The sequence below is a fragment of the Ciconia boyciana genome, chromosome 7, assembly GCF_034638445.1.
Source record: "Ciconia boyciana chromosome 7, ASM3463844v1, whole genome shotgun sequence".
NCBI lineage: Eukaryota > Metazoa > Chordata > Aves > Ciconiiformes > Ciconiidae > Ciconia > Ciconia boyciana.
The window spans coordinates 508,349-527,385 of NC_132940.1; the positions used below are offsets into that span (position 1 = coordinate 508,349).

Here is a 19,037-nt window from a genome sequence, read left to right on the forward strand (position 1 = left end):
GTTTTCAAAGCTACTTGAAAAAAGAGGAGCTGCAACTCTAGGCAGCTCAGTAGTCCTGCAAGCAGACAAGTTTTATTAAAAGACCATAGCAGTTATAAAGACAAAGAATATATTTTATATTACGTGGTCCCCAAAAGAAAGCTCCAGGACCACCAGTTTGAAGAATAATAAAAATTAGCATTTAGCTTATGTGAAGCAAAGGAAATGCTTGTTTCCTGACTGCCAACTAGTTCTCTAAGTTTGTAGATATTCTGTTTCTCAGCTACCCCATCAGGCCATAAACAGTTTTTAAAATATGAATTTTTTCTTTCATTTTGAAAGGAACAGTTTTTGAAGTCATACAAACATCTACATTAGAAGTCCTACTTCTGCATTCAAGCATTTGAGAAGCAATTATTTCCAGGCCTTCCCTGATTTCAAAGAAATTGAACATAAGAAAGAGTGGAACATGCTGATAATTCTAAATTACCATTAATTTTTTTAAAAGATCCCACCCTTCATTTGCCCATTCCTTTTTCTCCTGGGGTGCTGGGACACCAGCAGAAGTGTGGCCATACAATCAGGCCAGCTGACAACACAACAACAGGCAAAACCCACAGCTCTTTATTTTCAATAATCAAGTTTATCTTCCTTCATGTAAGTGGCAGACGAGACTGAGAAACAGCAAATAATTGGACGACTTGGACTTTGGTTCAGAAGTCAGCCCTCCTGAGACCCAAACATGTACCCTTCTGATGACGTAAAGCGCTCAGCAGCTCGACAAGACCCCTCTCAAGGTCGAGGCCATACCCAGCTCACTGCTAAAACCAGCGAGTCATCTGGGTCTAACGTGTTGCTGAATACGCATTCTTAGAAACTATATAGAGAAAAGTGGGGTGCGGATGTGAGTATAGCGAAGCTACAAGAAAAGCAAGAAGGGGACAAAATTTCAGTCTGAAGAAATGAGGAAAGAGAATGGCTGTTTAGGAATACTGATGGTTTCTCACTGTAATGAACTTCCTTTTCTACTTTACTTTAAGAAAAAACTCCTTCTCTGCATTTTGTTTATTACAATTATCCTAGAAAAAAATCTACCAGATTACAAGAATGAATCAAACATTATGATGTGCTACTTTGTACCCCAATTATTGCTACATTCTACCATTTGATTCTAAAATATAAAACTGAATTTCCTGACAGAGTAAATAATGCAAGTTGGTAGCAATCATATTGACTCAGTAGTGCAAAAAAATCTCTAGGAGTTTGGAAGGCATGAAAAAAGAAAGAAGGAAATAGAAGTTGTTAAAAATAAAAACAGAATGAGAAATTCCATACTAAATAAGTTTGAAAAAATCTGAAGATGGTTAAGGCACTTTAAGTGATAGCAGCTTGTAATGGCATGCTGGTCTTTGAGATATACTAATGATCTCAAAATGAATTTGGAGCTTAAAGGAATCAGATCAATACCTCAAGAAATGTGCTTGAAAGACCTTATGTGATTTCTGAAAATGCACAGAATTTACTTAGTCCTTCCCTACAGTGTTTATGTTAAAACAGATTATGAGATTAGCATCTGGAGAAGCGACTGTACTTGTAACATATTGGCTTTATGTACATGCATATGTAAAATACGAACATTTGTGATGATATATACATGGGTAGTACCTTTAAATGTTTTTCCTATATATTGTGGTTGGGTTGAAGAAGTACTTTGGCTATTGTTAGACTGCAAATGTTGCTGTATTTCAGCAGTATTCTGACCTTTTCAGTCTGATTCAGTGGTCACTGTTTTTCTTCAGTTGCCATGGCCCCAGAGCTGATCAACGAGTTAGTCAGGTTATGTTAAAAGAAATAGTTCAAGTTTATGACACCAATTACTCGTCTGCACAGAATACTGCCAAAATGTCTTCAAGTTATTTCACCAATTACTTTCATTCCTAGGCATTTAAGAGTTATTCCTCTGCTGCTATATTTATACCAAGTTTCTAAGCGTGCTACTTTGTGGGTAACAGACTTCCCGCTTGCAGTCTCCTTTTTCTTTTTCCATTGCTGAAGATACTGATTTTAAAGAAAAGAATCTGAAACGGTGTCCCAGATTCTTTTCCTTTTGGAATAAACTCTCTAACTGATAGTGAACCTCCCACTGCCTTGTTATGGTGAGTGAACATCTCTTCTTTTCCCCCTCTTTATTATAATTATATCAGTTCAGTGCACACACGTCGAGACTGAAACATCAAGAGCTCACTATTGAAGAAGGTACTTACAAATCTGAGTCATGCTGTTTCCTTCCACACTTTTTTTACTCCTTGAGTAGGATGTGTGTACTGTAGGCAAGACTCACAGAGAATATGGTAAATCTGTATTTCAAATCTAGCAAAGAAGAGGAAATGGGGGAGAAACACAGTCTTCATGCCGCTGGCAGAGTAGGAACAGGGCTATGTGAACGCTGCTGCTTTGGCACTACTGGGCATAACGAGCAAGGAAGAAGCATGATGGGCTCATGTCCCTGCTTTAACAATTGTTGAGGAGTGACAGTGCTGTACAGAGTCAGCACTGAAGACTGTAGGCTTGAGAACACAGAACTTGTGCAAAATGACCACTCGACTGCCTTCTCCTGAAGTCAACTAACAGGTGTCAGTGCGGTATGGGAGCAGGTGAGATTAGGAAAGAACTGAGCCTGGCAATTTAACATGCTTTTCAAATGTGGCTATACAAGAGGCCCTTTTAACCTTCCCCTGTTACGCTCTATTGTTTTTAATTCATGAATAGCTGTGTGCATAGACTGGAACCAGGCATCAAGTAGGATGCTAGAGCGAGAAGCAACAACTGAAGAATTTTGGTAACGTCTTGTTCTGTCTATAACACGCAGGATTCTCGCAGCAAATGCTTTTTTTGTTTGTTGGTTTGTTTCTTGTTTTTCCAGTTCTGCTTTTCCAAGATCAAACTGTGATATCCCTAGGCAAAATCCTAGCCCCATTGAAATTAATGGAAGTTTTGCCATAGACTTGGAGGGGACCAAGATTTGACCTTGTATATTGTGGATGTAAGTTAACAAGAGTAATGATGGAGTCCAAAGATGTATTAAAGAGCAGTACTTTTACAAGTAATGTACTGTTCCTTTTCAAAAAACTTTTCTTTCTCTTATTCTGAGGATAAGAAATTAATTTTCAAATAATTTTAATGTTGTTTAGTAAGTAAGAACCTCTGCATTAATATTCATAATATGCATAAAATTTGACCTCTAAGTTTTAACATTTATAAGACTTTGTAGGATGTGGCCACAAGCGTGTATGCACACGCCTATGATGCAAATGTCACAGCGATCGAAAAGTAAGGCTGGAGAGTGGTATGTTTTGTGCCTTCTACATTGCTGAAAAAGCATAAGGAGAAGGAACAAAAGAGCAAGCATAAGAATTCAGCAGTACTACTAGTGGCATGCTAATGTTAATTACAATGGAAAATATTTTAAATTGCAGCACATGCAAAATATACAGCACTGAACTGTAGTGTTATAGTCTTACTGGCATCAGTGTGAGATTACCTGTAAAAAGAATGCACAATTCCTAACTTTCACAGAATACGAAAAGCATGCTAATATACTTTTGTATCTGTCCAACCCATTACATCTCTCTCACGCACACTTTCTCTTATAGAAAACGTCCCACAATGAAGCGTTTGAAGCTTGTGTAGCATAATAGAGCATGTGCTAAAAAGATTCAATTTTCTGTGGAATTGTTTGTGAACCATTTGCAATTTCTCATCTGAATTATTTTAAATTACTTGCTGTACAATTTTGACTTAAAATCCTTCATCTGCATCTCATTCAGTAGGAGTTCACTTTGCATTGAAGTCATTTTGATGGGAGATACATACCACATGGCTGCGTGGTCTCTGATTGGATGAGTGTCTCAATAGTAAGCTGCCTCTGTATATTAATCTTAATTTTGTTTTCTGCTGCTGTTTGTCGCCTCTAACTTATTAGTGGAAACAGAATGCACATGAGATGACAAACCAAGCATACTTAAGAAGTGGAGAAAACTCTCCAACTGCTATTTTTTTATTTCAGTTGCCCCAAAATGATACACAGACACACGCAGAGCACATGTTAGGAAGCTAAATTCAAGATTAAAGGCCGGACTCTGTCTATAAAATACAACGTTAAAGTTGATTTTTTAAAATATCTTTTCTTACCATCAGCTTTGCTTCCCTCTTCCATCAAGAGCTTTGTAATATTGAGAAAGCCTTTGGCAGAAGCCAAATGGAGAGGCCTGTCTCCAACTTCACCACTTGCATTCACATCAGCTCCGAACTTTAGTAAGAGGTGGGTTACCTAAATATTTCATCAAGGCTAATTAAAATATCACACGAAAATAAATCTTTTGACAAAATCAGGTAGAATATTGCATTGGGTATTACTAAGTGGGCTTCTCTTTAAAGTTAAAACAGGGAGAGGAGATTCACTAGAAAACTCATTTTTAAGTTACATATCTATAAAAATATTAAAATTCTCAAAAGCAAGTGCTCATTCATTCTCTGAAATGTTATGTATGGTAAAGGTCTAGACACAAGGCACACGTATTTGTTTAACTGACCAGTCAGCATAATAAAGGAAATGCCCTCAAAGTCCACACATGTCAGAGCCTTAGCTTCCTTTCTGATCCGTGGCTCTTATCACAAGAGCACCATCCAAGCTTTTAGCGTAATTTCACAAGACTGTGACTATTTATTCAGAAGTGGCTTATGGCAAATAAGCAAACTAATCTCTCAGCCCAACATGCAAGGAGTTTCTTAATGTCACTGGATGATGAGGTGCATATATATGAAAAGAAGGATCTCAGGAACACATCCATGGTTCACACCCTTGCTGTCACTCAGCCACAGAAGCAGAGCATTTTCGATCATCTGTGCACCTTTCTGTTCTTTCAAAAGCCTTTCCTACAACAACTCCTCAATGCACTCCAAGTAACATGTCACTGAAATGAAAAATGCACTCTACCTAGAGGTCATCCTTTGAAACTTGAAAATATCCCAGAATACATGCTTTTAGCCAAAGAAAGGTATAGGCAATGACTTGCATAAGCCGAAATAGACCCATTATTACATTTCACACAAAAGGGCTATTCAGGGCAAATAACTGGACTACTAGATTAACCATACGTCAATTATACTTTAGTAAAAGAAAGAGAATTGGGATGCTCAATGCCAGCTTTGGTCAGAACTTCAGATTATGTTTCAATAAGTCTGTGATCTGCGTGAACGATGCAAGCACAGTTGGACTTGTCGCGTGCACCGTACCTCACGGAAAATCCTGCTCTCTAAATGATAAGTTTTTCTGTTAACTTAAAAGTGGCCACAATTTAGTTTGTGAATTCCAAGGAAAACCAATAGAATTGCCATTTAGTTATTACTGGGAAGTGATGTTCACTTCCTTGGAGAGGCTTAAGATAGTATGCTCACATTCCTTATGCACTCTCTGAAATGTGGGATGAGCAAGCATCAAATGAAATATGCCTCTGGGTCCAAGTCTGTCTATAGGTTATCAAAGCTAGTGAGACAATCATCTGTTTCAAGAGGTCTAGAGGGGAAGATACCAATTTTTGCTGGGGTCTAGCACAGAGGATTAAAGTGTAGAAATTTCCTGTTGATGCTCAGACTCTTACAGCAACTAGAGGTTGACTTAGAAGTGTAACTTCAGTATGTGAGACCTTTTCATGGTGGGACCCTCTGGAATGTAAAGCAAAAATGTCTAACACTAAACCTATAGTTGCCTCGGTGTTCCACTTCTCAGCTTTCTGAAATTCCCCAATTTAGTTACCTGTTCATGGCCATAATACGCAGCAATATGCAGTGGGGTGAAAAAAACTGCATCCTGAACGTTCACATAAGCTCCATGCTGCAAAAGAATATCAACAGCCTAGAAGGAAACAAACAGAAAATTCCAATTAGAAGCACTATATATATGTGGTCAGCTAGTAAACCAAGATTTCGAAACCTTACATCACCAGTTTAAAAAAAGGGCAAAAAGGCCCAAACCGGCAAGCTATAAAGGTGAAGAACTGCATACAACATGTAAAAGTGATTAACTACAGTACTTTAACTGAACACTGAATGTCACTGATGCTTTATAAATAAGCCTGAAAATGTGTTTGCCAGTAAAAAGGCTGATTTAAGAAGTAAGAGGCACAGAGATGACTGTCTGGAGTTTCTCCGAATAACCTTTAATTTTCTTTTAACCATTATGAACAAAGAGCAGTAAACATATCAGACTTTTTAGAAGTTAAAAAAAACCCCAAAATGAAAGATGCTTTTAAATGTAAATGTGTGAAGGTAAATCCTCAAGCATAATTCCCTTAGCGTGTAAAGATTTCTTTGTATTTTAGAAGATAATAGCCCTTTGGCTTCAATAAATAACCCTAAGTGTTTTCTTTCAAATTTCCACTTTTTTGGTCTTTCAGGAGGCCAGTGTTTTCCTGGACAGCTATGAATTATCAGACATTGGCTTTCTGAATAACTGTCAAAATAGAACTCTGAATGAAACCACTTTGGATTATATATTGAAGCCTAAGGGCTGCTAATTATTTTGAAGCACAAGGGAGTCTTTAGGCACGCTAAGGGGCTTGTGCCATGGATTATTTGAGTAGTTCTACATATCATTTTGATGGATGTTAATTTTTGAGTCTAATGATGATGAAAGATGCTGGACTGTGAATCACCCACAGTACAATGAGCAACTGGGAAACACCTCCCCGGCAATCGGAAGAAATGACAAAGAAGGGGAAATGGCCCGCTGCTGTGCCACGCTATTTATACCTGTACCTCCTCATTCGTTGAGACTGCCACCGATGATGCCAATTAACGCTGGCTGCGATGATGCACATTTCGGTCAACTGCTATCTGAGCTGACACCTCCGAATCATTTCACACGTGCAACAGTGGGGCCAGTCATTTAAACCCATGTCATTCTCAAGTACCCAGAGAATGAAAACCTGTTACCAAGCAACATTAGTGTACAGGGATTATTTCTTTACACAATTTAAATTGAAATACATTTTTTCCATGGGACTGACTGAATACATTTTCTGGGTAAGGTCCATTCCCTGACATATTCAAGTGTGTCTGTTTCCCACTAGTTTTAACCATTTCACTGTGGTATCAGCTGTAAGCCTCCTCTGGAAGCAGCCCTGCAAGGCCATTTCTGTCCCTTCAGAATCCAAGGGCTTCAACAGGTCCAGCACATTATAGGAGGCACCTAAGTGTTGCAAGGACTAAGCCCTTCTATTGAAGACAGGCTGGAGGAGGAGAGGATTGCTGTGTTCCTGCGGAATTATTCTTCAGCATCGCTGAGTACGAATGATGGGGAATGTTGGCCCTCTGTGTCCGATATTATTTTCCAGAAGCTAGAAGTATCCTGGGAGCATGCTGGGCAGGGACAGAAGCAATTCTGGTGTGAATGGGATGAGCAGTGAGCATTGCCTGTGAGTCAGATCACAAACAAGCCCCACAAACACTGATGCTTGTCTTTGGTTGCTATGGGGGTGCTCCAGAGACACGTGAGCTCTGAGCACGTGGCAAGGGAGAAGGTGGCAGCTGGCAGGAGTGAGAGGACTCCTGAAGGAAGGCAATCCTGGGATGAACAGCATCCCCAGCAGCCATAGCCAGACTCTGCGGATGACGCAGAATCGCATAACCATTGAGGTTGGAAGGGAGCTCTGGAGATTGTCCAGTCCAACGCCCCTGCATAAAGCAGCGACTCCTAGAGCAGGTGTCTCAGGGCCGTGTCCAGTCAGGTTTTGAATATTGTCCAGTCTCTAAGGATGGAGACTCCACAACCTCCCTGGAAACCTGTTCCAGTGTCTCCTAGGAGAGGAGAGGAGAGGAGAGGGAGAGGAGAGGAGAGGAGAGGAGAGGAGAGGAGAGGAGAGGAGAGGAGAGGAGAGGGAGAGGAGAGGAGAGGAGAGGAGAGGAGAGGAGAGGAGAGGAGAGGAGAGGAGAGGAGAGGAGAGGAGAGGAGAGGAGGAGAGGGAGAGGAGAGGAGAGGAGAGGAGAGGAGAGGAGAGGAGAGAGAGGAGAGGAGAGGAGAGGAGAGGAGAGGAGAGAGAGAGAGGAGAGAGAGAGAGGAGAGGAGAGGAGAGGAGAGGAGAGGAGAGGAGAGGAGAGGAGAGGAGAGGAGAGGAGAGGAGAGGAGAGGAGAGGAGAGGAGAGGTGAGGAGAGGAGAGGAGAGGTGAGGAGAGGAGAGTTCTTTCACCTCTCAGTGCCCCAGTGTGACTGGGTACAGTCAGCACAGATTTACCAAGGATAAGTCTTGCCTGACGAGATTGTCCTCTATGATAAAATGACTGGAATTTTGGGTGAAGGGAGAAGAGTGGATGCCATTTACTTTGACTTCAGCATGGTTTTCAACACTGTCTCCCAAATATTCTTGTAGCAAAGCTGAGATCTTATGGTCTGGATGGGTGCAAAACTAGGTGGGTGAAAAAGTGGCTAGATGATGGGGCTTGGAGGGTAGCAGTTAAAAAGTTGTACTCTGCCTCGAGGCTAGTATCAAGCTGTGTACTACAGGGGTCTACAGTGGGATCTGTCCTGTTCAATACCTTTAGCAATGGTCCTGGAGGCCGCAATGGAGAGCACTCTCGCCATGTTAGCAGAGGACATCACATTATGTCCTCAGTACACTCGAGGGGGGGCCTGCCATCCAGAGGGACCCAGACAGGCTGGAGGAATGGACCAATGTGACCCATACGAAGTTCAACAACGACAAACAGAATCCTCTACTGCGACAGCACAAGCTGTGGACTGCCTGGCTGGGGAGCAGCTCTGCCGGAAAGGACCCCGGGGCCCTGGTGGACAGCAGCCTGGGCCTGAGCCAGCTGGACAGCCTGGCCACGAGGGCGGCCGGCAGCTTCCTGGGCTGGGTTCACAGTGGCACAGCCCGGAGAACGAGGGAAACTACTGCTCCCCTTTTCCTCGCGCAACCAATTTTTAATCCAAAATGATATTTTGAATACTTTGAACAATACTCTTACTTTGTAATTTTTCTTAAAATTCTCTTATGAAAGGTTTATTCAGAAGCTTTTTGAACATTCAAGTCAATTATGTTCGCTTCAAAGACAATTAATTAAGCTACTCTGAAGGTTAGAAGGAGTCAACAAAATAAAACATAAGACAGACTACATAAGGACTTCGTCTTTTGGACAAGGGCAAGGGATAATAAATCCTGTAAGAAAATAAAATCAATGATTATTGACTTTTCAGCAGCTAAAATTTAATGAGAAGACAACTTCAACAATTAAGGCCTTTGCACCAGTGCTAGCCTCTGTACAGCCTTACACTAACATATCTAAAGAATCTATCATGATTTTCAGAGTTCCTTTATTAATTAAGCTGTTAAAATAAAAATATGATTAGTGTCAAGCATTTGCCTAATTCCCTCCAATTTAGCAAGTGTAGATATGATCAGTCATGTCCTGCAAAGTGTCTTTGCATTAAATTATTACAACTCCTAACTCTCCGTGTATCTGTAAGAATTTTAGAACAAACTCTATCAGACTGAATTAAGAAACTGCTAAAGGGGGTTCTGAATGCTTTAAATACAACTTGCTGATGAATGTACAATTAATTGTCTTTCTTAGGAAGAAATCTACTGAAATATTTAATATATGCCTTTCTGTAAGACACGAGGACAGACATCAGACCAGCAATGAGCTTTTGCAGGTTCTTTTGTCTTAGCTGTTCCAAGCAGACAAAACACAGGTCACAGATAAGTCATTAATGAAAGATGCAGGTACTAGTGTCTTGAAATATAATGCTCTCCCCAGGACTGCTTTTGCTACAGAGTAGCCAAAGAATGGGATTTTTTTAATATTTTGCCGATATTGGCAGATGACAGACACAGAATAGTTTAAATGTTTTTGTGCAATATTACTAGAAGATAACTGTTCTGGGCAAAGAGATCACTGTGAATTTAACACTACCATAGTTTTAAAATGTCACATTGACTTCTAGCTTAAAAATGGGTCACACATAAATTTTCTGCACAGGACATTCTTGGGGAGAAAGCACAGCTGGAGAAAAGTGTTGTCAAAGTTTGTCACTGTTTTCAGACATGTTCATATCATCAGGTTAATTTAAGCTCCTTTAGCGAGCTGCAGCTCAATGCTTTTTCACTTGTGTTTGCCAAACACCTTGTGCTCCCATTTGTGGGCTGTAAGAGGCTTCCTTCACTTCATTCAATCTGGACAGTTTGTTGGTAGCTATTAAAAATAGCTATTGAATTCACCAGTCATGAGTTCCAGTCCTCTTTGTCACTGGTCGGGTCCTCAGACAGGCAAATGCTGAGGATCTTTGATTCCCCGTTATCTTGCAGCTTGTGTAGTCACGTATACTGATGCAGTGTGAATACCATTTCTGCATTCCTGGTTCTAGAATGATTCTGAAAAGGTCTGAAAAATTGGTGTCAGATAAAACAAAGGGCTGGGAAGATGCAGCATTACCATAAAATGCAGGGAATGAAAGAAGGAAATGGGGACTTTGTGAACCATTTAAATAGGCTCACATAAATTTAATTTTTCAATGCTTCTTAAATCATTTGAATGTACTCCTATTATGAGTAAAATTCCAGTGAAGACAGGAGGTGACAAACATGCTGATGTAACATAAGACTTGTAAATGAAAAGGGATTTATTACTGTAGAAAATCTGTAAGATGGGACTAACTCCCTTTTCCCCAACACGTCCTTGCTACAAATACATTCACACTTCAGATTCTTGTTTTTGCAGGTTGCAAAAATTAAGTAGCACTGGTTCATCCTGCCTGCAACCCTCAGTCCAGTTCACACATCTGTAGATGTTGTAATCCCAGAATGACAACTTTAATTTACAAAATGAAGTAGGCAATGATACTGGTTTTCCAACGCAGTAATACTGGCCAACACATAAATGTGTATGAGGTACATGCATTATTTATTTAGCAATGACCTCCCTGGGCTGGAAACATTTAATGTTTTCAAAATAGCAGACTTAATGAGAGGTTTATTAAACTTATTTGGTGATGTTTCTAATACGGTCATCAGCTTATTTTATAATTTTTCATTAATTTTTCATTCTTCCCCTTGGAAACTGCAATTTCCATTAATAGATAAAAAAAGCAAACAGCATCGTTTTGGTGAAGTAAAATACGGCACTAAACCATAGAGCAGATGAAATATTTATACACCACACTGGCTCAAATGAGTTGGAACACCCCATTGATGCTGATGGCCTTCAGTATCCTAATTTCAGAGAACTGATCACTCTGCTGGTTTCCGGTGTGGTGATGGAGCAAAAGCCATAGACTGACTCTTCAGGGAAATGGGGAACAAAGCAATTTTCCCCCCAGTTCTCTCTCTCTTTCTCTTAAATATAGTCAGTCTTCTGTAGTAAAAGACTATACATTGGTGTGTATACCTCTGCTATTTATTTATTTAATGGTATAAATAATTATTTATCTTACTGGAATTAGGAAGATGACCAAAAATCTATTTTCTCTTTCTTAAATTTATTCTATTTTTTAGGGGGGGGTTGAAAAAATTATCCCATATTTGCATTAATATTAATGAAATTGTGGACAAAATAAGCTAATCTACCAGAAGTGATCCTCAGCTCACTGAAGATTTCGAAGCTATATAAAGAAGGAAAGAAAAAGCCTTCACCTGGACTATAAATCTTCAGTCCTCAGACCAGCAGATGGACCAAACGAGTTATATAGAGTCCCACTCCATTTATGGAGAATACTTCTGATAAAGATCTGATCATTCCCAAGGAAGAAATAAGGGGCTTTTCAAAACCACTCACAATAAGTTCTTTCTTATCAGGTTAATGGTCTTATCCTTGTTGGATTCTGAGCACCCCTATTTTTCAAGAACCTCAGTAGGAGCTAAAGACATGAGACAAATAGCAGGTCTTCCTTTGACATATGCAGGACAAGGCCCAGACATTTTAAAAATTATTTGAAACCCCAATGCAGAGAAGAGTACTTTGTATTTCCCACAGAGGAAACATTAAATACATACTCCATAAAAGTGGAAAAGATCATTAAAGAGTTAAGACTCTGGTTAATATCTCCATTGTAATTCTTGCACAGAACAATTCGATATGGTGGTTCCTTATCTGTTTTTTAGTAATAGGATACACAAGGAAGGATTTCCGTTAAGCTAATGATAAGAGCCCTATGTGCACTCGAAGGGAATGACATGATGCGCTGTGAGCTCAGGGGCGTAATGCTACAATGCAAACGCCCCCATCCCCGTTCGCTCTCAGCCTCGTTTGTGCGCAGACACACCCAGGAGCCTCGTTCTTCCACCTGGAGAGCTGACCTTCAAAATATAAATGGTTAGCTTGCCCTGCTAGCATGCTTCCTCACTCACCAGCTTAAACAGATGCTACAGATCGATTTGTCCCCTGGTCACTGTTGGAGTTGCTGACTGAAACACTGAAGGCTAACAGCTTTTTAATTGAGTTCCTTGGTGTGACCACCCGTAAATTGTTTTAACCTTTTTCAGCTTAACCTTCTTCACACACAGACTCTCTAGGTAACGCAAGGTCGTCACCAACTGTGTCTTTATGCATCCTGTCTTTAACAAGAAGTGCAAACATACCTGTCAGATTTAAATCATTTTGGAACCAGTTTGGAGGCTGCAACGTAAAGCTAAATTCACCAGTATCCTCGGTTGCCCCTGATGGCCCACAAACCTGGGAAAGGTCCCTAGCAGAGAAAGTATGCACACACACATATATACACACACATATATACACACACATATATACACACATATATACACACATGCACACACACATATATACACACAGACATATACCTACAGGCTATATATGTATCACCCTTAAGGGCGTGAAACAGCATAATGTATATTTCCATTAGAAATGTGGGGAACCTTTGACACAGCCCCCTCATGGGACTTGCCATGTACTCATTACACTAACTAGTGCTGAAACTGTTGCTCCAGTAAATGTCTGCCTCCTGCACTCTCGCAATTGGGCAGCCTTTTGCAGCCAAGCTATAGTAGAAAATTTACTACGGGTATACAGTTCTTAACTGTGTACCCGTGCAAAAGTGCTGGTATGCAAGCTGTTCAGAGCTGGATTTGCAAAGCGTGGCTTGTTACTCCCAGTGACTACTTTACTGTTGGCATCATTATTTGCATCAGTGTCTGTAGACACTGAAGAACTCTGAGCCCTGCAATGACTACTGTGATGTTAGGTACTGTCTCTATCTATGTATACGTGTAGTTAACACACAAGGTGAAATACTCAAAGGTATTAAGTGCAAAAATTTGCAAAGGGTGCCCAGTGCAATTTTCAAAAGCTTCAGAGTAATTCAGATATGTAATTAACTTAACTGGATATTAAAATCCTGACTGCAAATTCCAGTAGGGATCTATCAGCATCTTTGAAAGCCTAATAGAAAATCTGGCATATTGTTGCCCAGAGATCTGATAATTTCTTCAGACTAAACAAAAACAATAAGTCAAAGAAAATCTAAACTGCCTAAATGAAGAAGTATCACCTTCCCTCAGCTGAACTTCGATGGCTAGCCTCATAGTTTCTCAGATCAGGTATGTAAACGTTGGCAGATTTCTTGAGATAGCACAGAAAATTTCTACAGAGTTATCATTTCCCCAACAAAACTGTCTGTTTGAAAAGAAATGTCTTTTCTCTCTTTCAGTATATAATTATGTAACTCTTTCTATACGCATATGTATAGTGACTAGTTTGTGCGTGTGTGTGTCAGCTGGTTGACTGAAAATGTAGCGAAAGAGATGGCTTTCTTTACATCAATAAGCTCAGTGACTGCTGTAACTTGGGAGTTCATAAGACGTGTATTCTTTCTTGCCATGTACATACATAAAGGTTCTTCTTTCTGTTGAAAACTGCACACATGCTTTGTTGAAGTCATCCAGCCCAACTCTTATACTTGAAGTGAATTTATAAGTCTAAGATGCACAACTAAATTCACAGCTTAAAGGCAAGTATTAATATAACCTCTATTTCCTCCCTTGTACTTAGTTATTTTTTCTTGCATTTCTTGCTGATTATCTCTCTTTAAAGAATTCTAATGTTTCTGTCTCCATAAATTGGTCCAGCACTCTGTATAAGTTAACACTTTTACTCAAGCAGAGGACAAAATCTTTGCTTGCTTAATGGACCCAAAGGAGATAAGAAGTGAAGTACCTGAATTCATAAGTATGTTTACAGTCATAAACCCTTCATTACCAAGGTAATTTTGCACACCCAGTACTTTAAGAGATTAAAAAAATAAATAAATTACACTGAGTGAGCTGTTGCCAGGGTGACAGAAATGAGATGATGAGTGAAATGACTGAACTGAGGTGGTAAATGATAAGAAAACAGATTCATGACTGACAGCATGTCTAGAAAGGGAAAGGCCCGATTATGGGCATCTAGGGGATCTCATCCCTCTCCTCCTTCCTCTAGTCCCCAAAGTGATAAGTCTCCAACCCATAGGAGACTTATCAATATGGATGTTTGAGATTCATGCTATAAATGACTTACCCTGACAACAGTTTTCTCTGTCCTAATCTGAAGTATAAGATAGCTCTAAATTGAGAACCTCTGTCCCTCTCTGAAGTGAAAATTACAGAGCTGTGAAGCAGAGCCTGTGACACCTAGAAGAAGGAATAAAACTCTTTAACTGTGCTTCCTTCACACTCAGGGAGACAGTATTTGGAAGCCTCACTTCATATCCAGGTTCAGAAATCCTGACATGTATGATTGAGTGTGTTTCATCATGTATCTATTGGTTAACACTTCTGATATTTAGAAAACAATGCCATTTATTGCCAAGACTTTAAAGACATTTATATAAAGGTAAGAGATGTACAAACAGATCTATATCCTTTGTGCATGTTTGTTCAATGTAAAAATATATGCACAGATATGGTTTTCCCACAAGATGCAAAAAAGTTAAGTAAAATTTAGCTGTACTAAACCAATTCTGAGTTTTGTTTTGAGTGGAATAAATCTAAAATAAAATGACCTGCTAATATTAGCACTCACTTATATAATTTCCTGTATAGAAAAGGAGAAACATACCTTATGATGACCGGTGATTGTGGCAATGTGAAGGGCTGTCAAAGCTCCGTACCCAACTTGCTGAATGTCAGCTCCACCATGCAGCAGCGCTGTTAACAGTTCTGCGTTGTCCTAAAAGGTATGCACTGAAAACATGTTATTTCTGGGCCACAGCTCTAACAATTGCAGGGAGGGAGCCAAAGAGAGCTGTATATGTCTAGGCCTCCCCAGCTATTGCACTGCTGCATTTCAAGAAAAGGGACTTACCACGACCCCAGGAGCACAAGAGTGCAAGGAAAGGAGTGGAGGGAAGACTTGTCCCGGGCACCAGAAGTCTCTGTTTTGCTATACTAAAGACTGTATCTTTAAAAACCAGTCTCTATTCTGATTTCATGATGTCTTTAAAGATCTCTCAGTCTCCAAGCCTTTATTAAGTACTCACACAAACTGTTTAAATGTCAAAACATTACAGTACCTAACATAGAAGAAGAGCACCTGAGGAGTTCCCAGGGTAAATATATAGCATGTATGCCAAATTCTGAACTGTGAGCTTATTTTTTGTGTTGTTTCACTTCTTTCCTGTCATGCACACAATTTTTCCTATGACTTCTTCCAGGTATAACAACAGCAATGGGCACAATCAAATGATAGTAATAAAAACAAACTTGAGAAACACATTAAGAGTCATAATGCCCAGGCAATATGACTGTTAATAAATTCTCCTTTACAAATAGTGAAATTAAACACAGAGAAGTGAAATGAGTTGTTTGGGGGCAGTGGCAGAACTTGCAGGAGAAACGAGGCCATTTTTCTCACCATCACTTGTTCTAACTGCACCAACTAGAGCTATCATAATTTTCACTTCTTGCGGATCTGCCTTCCATCATCATCCAGCTCAGAGATGAGCCTTCTCCAATTCATTTTCATTGTTTCCTAAGAAGAGATGCGCACAACACAGGGGCAAAAGAGATGCTAAAATCTCCAAACGTCCTCATTGTTCTCTACCTCTTTGAAGCAGACACTAAAAGAAGGGTAAGAATGAACCAGTGCCAGAGAAGCAGCAGTTAAATGTGTCTGTGAAAGCATAACATTTGTTCATACTGAAATGGTTTTCCTATTTCCAGGAAATATAGGAATTTCTCTTTGATAATAATGGACAGTAAAAGTTTGTATCACTTTTCCTATCAAATAGTTTTAGATATGAAGCATGGTACTTGGTTGCATAATGGATTGGACATTATGCAGCCTGGGAAGACAGGCTGAGTTTGAATTATCTAGAAATGTTCCGTTCTAATTAGTGACTCAGTCCAGTTTTCCTAGTTCTGTTTCACTGTTATGAAATGCCACAAAATATTCAGATTATGGATAAGAAGAAGTCAAGGAGTTTCACAAGAAGTTGCCCTGGCTCAATGTATATTGCTTTATTGTTTCTGAGGTATCTCTAGGTCCTTTATATTTTACGTAGAAATGAACTATAATACAACAAAAGCTGTCATTGTGTAACTCATGGTAAATCTTGAAGTCTTAAAATGTCATTTATGGGAAAAATATTATATTGCATTTTATTTTAGATCCCAAAATCCACACTAGTTTGCTTATCCACACTAGTTTTGCTTAGTTGCTAATTTGCAACCTGAAAAAGATATTGGATATTGTATCACATCACCAGAGTGATTAAGTTGCTGATACAGTTTTTTGCCTAAGTGGATGCAAGAGATTTATCAACTTTACAGTGCAGGGAAAACAGACAAAACAAGATTTGATGGCAAAATGAAAACTATTCCCAGGTAATGAAAACATCCTAGAAATAAACAAAGGAATTTTTATTTTCAACTAAATGATTAATTGGAAACCATTCACTGAGATTGCCATTAAAGAAAGGCAGAGAAATTCATCTAAGGCAATTGGCTAATTATGCAACATTGTGCGTGGGGGAAAGTTTCTTTTATGATTGCTGTAAACCATCACTTAATCCCATGATGTATAAGATTTGATTATTGTCATCATTTTATAGCTTGCATAGCTCGTTGGTACCAGTGGTTGTAAAATTAAACTAACATAGGAATTCCAAGACATAATGCAAGATATAGCAAGTGCTCATATTATAGTGACTGGGAGAGGAAGGTAGCTTATGGTGCAAATATACAGAGTTAAGCCATGGAGATGCAGAGCATAAGGCATCCACGGCATCCACAGCATATCATAACTTTTAGGTATCTGGCTCCATGATTGAGTCTTCGGCCTATTTAATGACCACCTCTCTACACACACCTGGGGCAAGTTCAGAGTTCCAGTGATGGGATTCATGAAATCCAGCATTTGGAGCAGGAAACTGGCTTAGCTTGTCCACAGCAAACATTGGAAGTAGGGGCTGTGTCTTTCTTCCCACCTTCAGACAAAATTACAAAAGCTGCTGCTTGCATCTCTTCTTTCTCTACTCCTACCCACCTCTACAATAGCTAAAACATTGCTACATTGGCGGTTCAGTGTCTTCCTCGCACAAATAATGCTCGTGACTACATGCCACGTGTCCCAGGCAATACTGTCATTACTCACCCTGTTAGGCTTTCCCTTCGCTCTCCCTGTTCTGAGGACCCTCCCGTTCATTTCCACGGGAAAGCGGATTGCATGCTCACTCCAGGACAGCCATAGCTTGCTGATTGGCAATATGAGTTTGAATTCTCTCCAAGAGAGACTTTGGTCTTCTCTCTGGACAAATATTCTAATTATCAGATTATTACCTAATAGAAGGCAAACCATCTCCTCTTCCACAGGTGAGCTTTTGGAGAAGAATGACTGTGACTGTGACGATTCCTGCTGCATCTGGAACTGGGTATTTGGATTAAAGACCATCTACCACATCTGTGTCCTCTTGCAACAGAGTGAGGAACACCACTTATGGATCAAGAGTGGCACACAGGTGCCAGCCTACTTAACCTTCTATATCAGCTTTGAACACACAGCAAATCAGAATGGTATCTGCCATGAGAGCTTTGCAGAACAAATAGAGGCTGTTATGACCTTGTGGCACCTATGGGACATATAAGGGTTGAACATTACAGTCTAGAATATAAACTCCTAAATTTGATCTGAGTTCCCTCTAAAAAGCTAAGTGCTTTTGGGGCTAGCCTATACATGAATTAAGTTTCTAAGATGCTCCATCTCAAAATAAGAATCGTAACAATTCTTTAGGAAAATGCTGTCTTTGTCCACTTTATTCCTTGCTACTGTTATTGTTGAGTCTTAAAAGATAAATATAATAGTGAAGAAAATGAATATTGAAGCTGAATGTGGGACTTGAGGAGGAACAATGAAAAAGAAGCAAAAAAGAGATAAATTGTAAAATAAAGTCCTTTGAGATCGTTTCTATCAATAGCTAGAATAATAAAAAGAACACTCCTCTATCTTGAGTTGCACTGAATGATTTAATCAATATTTCCAAAGCAATATCATATCCTCATGGATGATACTGCAAAAGCACATGCTGATTTCCTGTGCATGGTCTCTTTATAGGTCATTTTCCTATGCACTGTAAATGTGAAATTTATATTTTCACCAGAAGTAGCAACTAGAGAGTTCAACTAGATAGTTCAGACAAATAAGCTGCTCAGTTCTGATTTCATCAATTCTATTCAAAATAGTTTACCTTATAAGCTGCCAAGTGCAGAGCTGTAAATCCGTTTCTTGTTAATCTGGATGGGCGCAGTCCTTTCAGCATAAGAGTTCTAATATGTGATTTGTTACCTTTAGAAAGAAAATTGGAAAACAAAGTCATTTACAGAAAAGGACGTGCAGATGAAGTAAGAAACTTCTGTATGAGTTTGAAAGCAAAGAGAAATAGGTAGCTCATGTGCTGACCTGAGGCAAGTCATAAAATATATCTCGTGAAACCTCAAAATGGAATTAGGCACCATCTCCTTATCCACTGGGACAGCTGCAGATCTGGCCATGTACTGGCTCACTGTTCATTCACA

General features: G+C 39.5%; 1 protein-coding gene across 1 annotated transcript in view; it reads right to left on the reverse strand.

Annotated features, from left to right (window-relative positions):
• Nucleotides 1-19,037, reverse strand: part of TNNI3K (TNNI3 interacting kinase) — a 97,006-nt gene that overhangs the window by 68,619 nt on the left and 9,350 nt on the right. Inside the window, exons 4-7 of the mRNA XM_072867333.1 lie at nt 18,710-18,807; nt 15,085-15,195; nt 5,795-5,893; nt 4,171-4,309 (exon numbers count right to left, since the gene is read on the reverse strand). Of these exons, the coding sequence (XP_072723434.1) occupies nt 4,171-4,309; nt 5,795-5,893; nt 15,085-15,195; nt 18,710-18,807 (447 nt within the window). The remainder of the gene's footprint in view (nt 1-4,170; nt 4,310-5,794; nt 5,894-15,084; nt 15,196-18,709; nt 18,808-19,037) is intronic.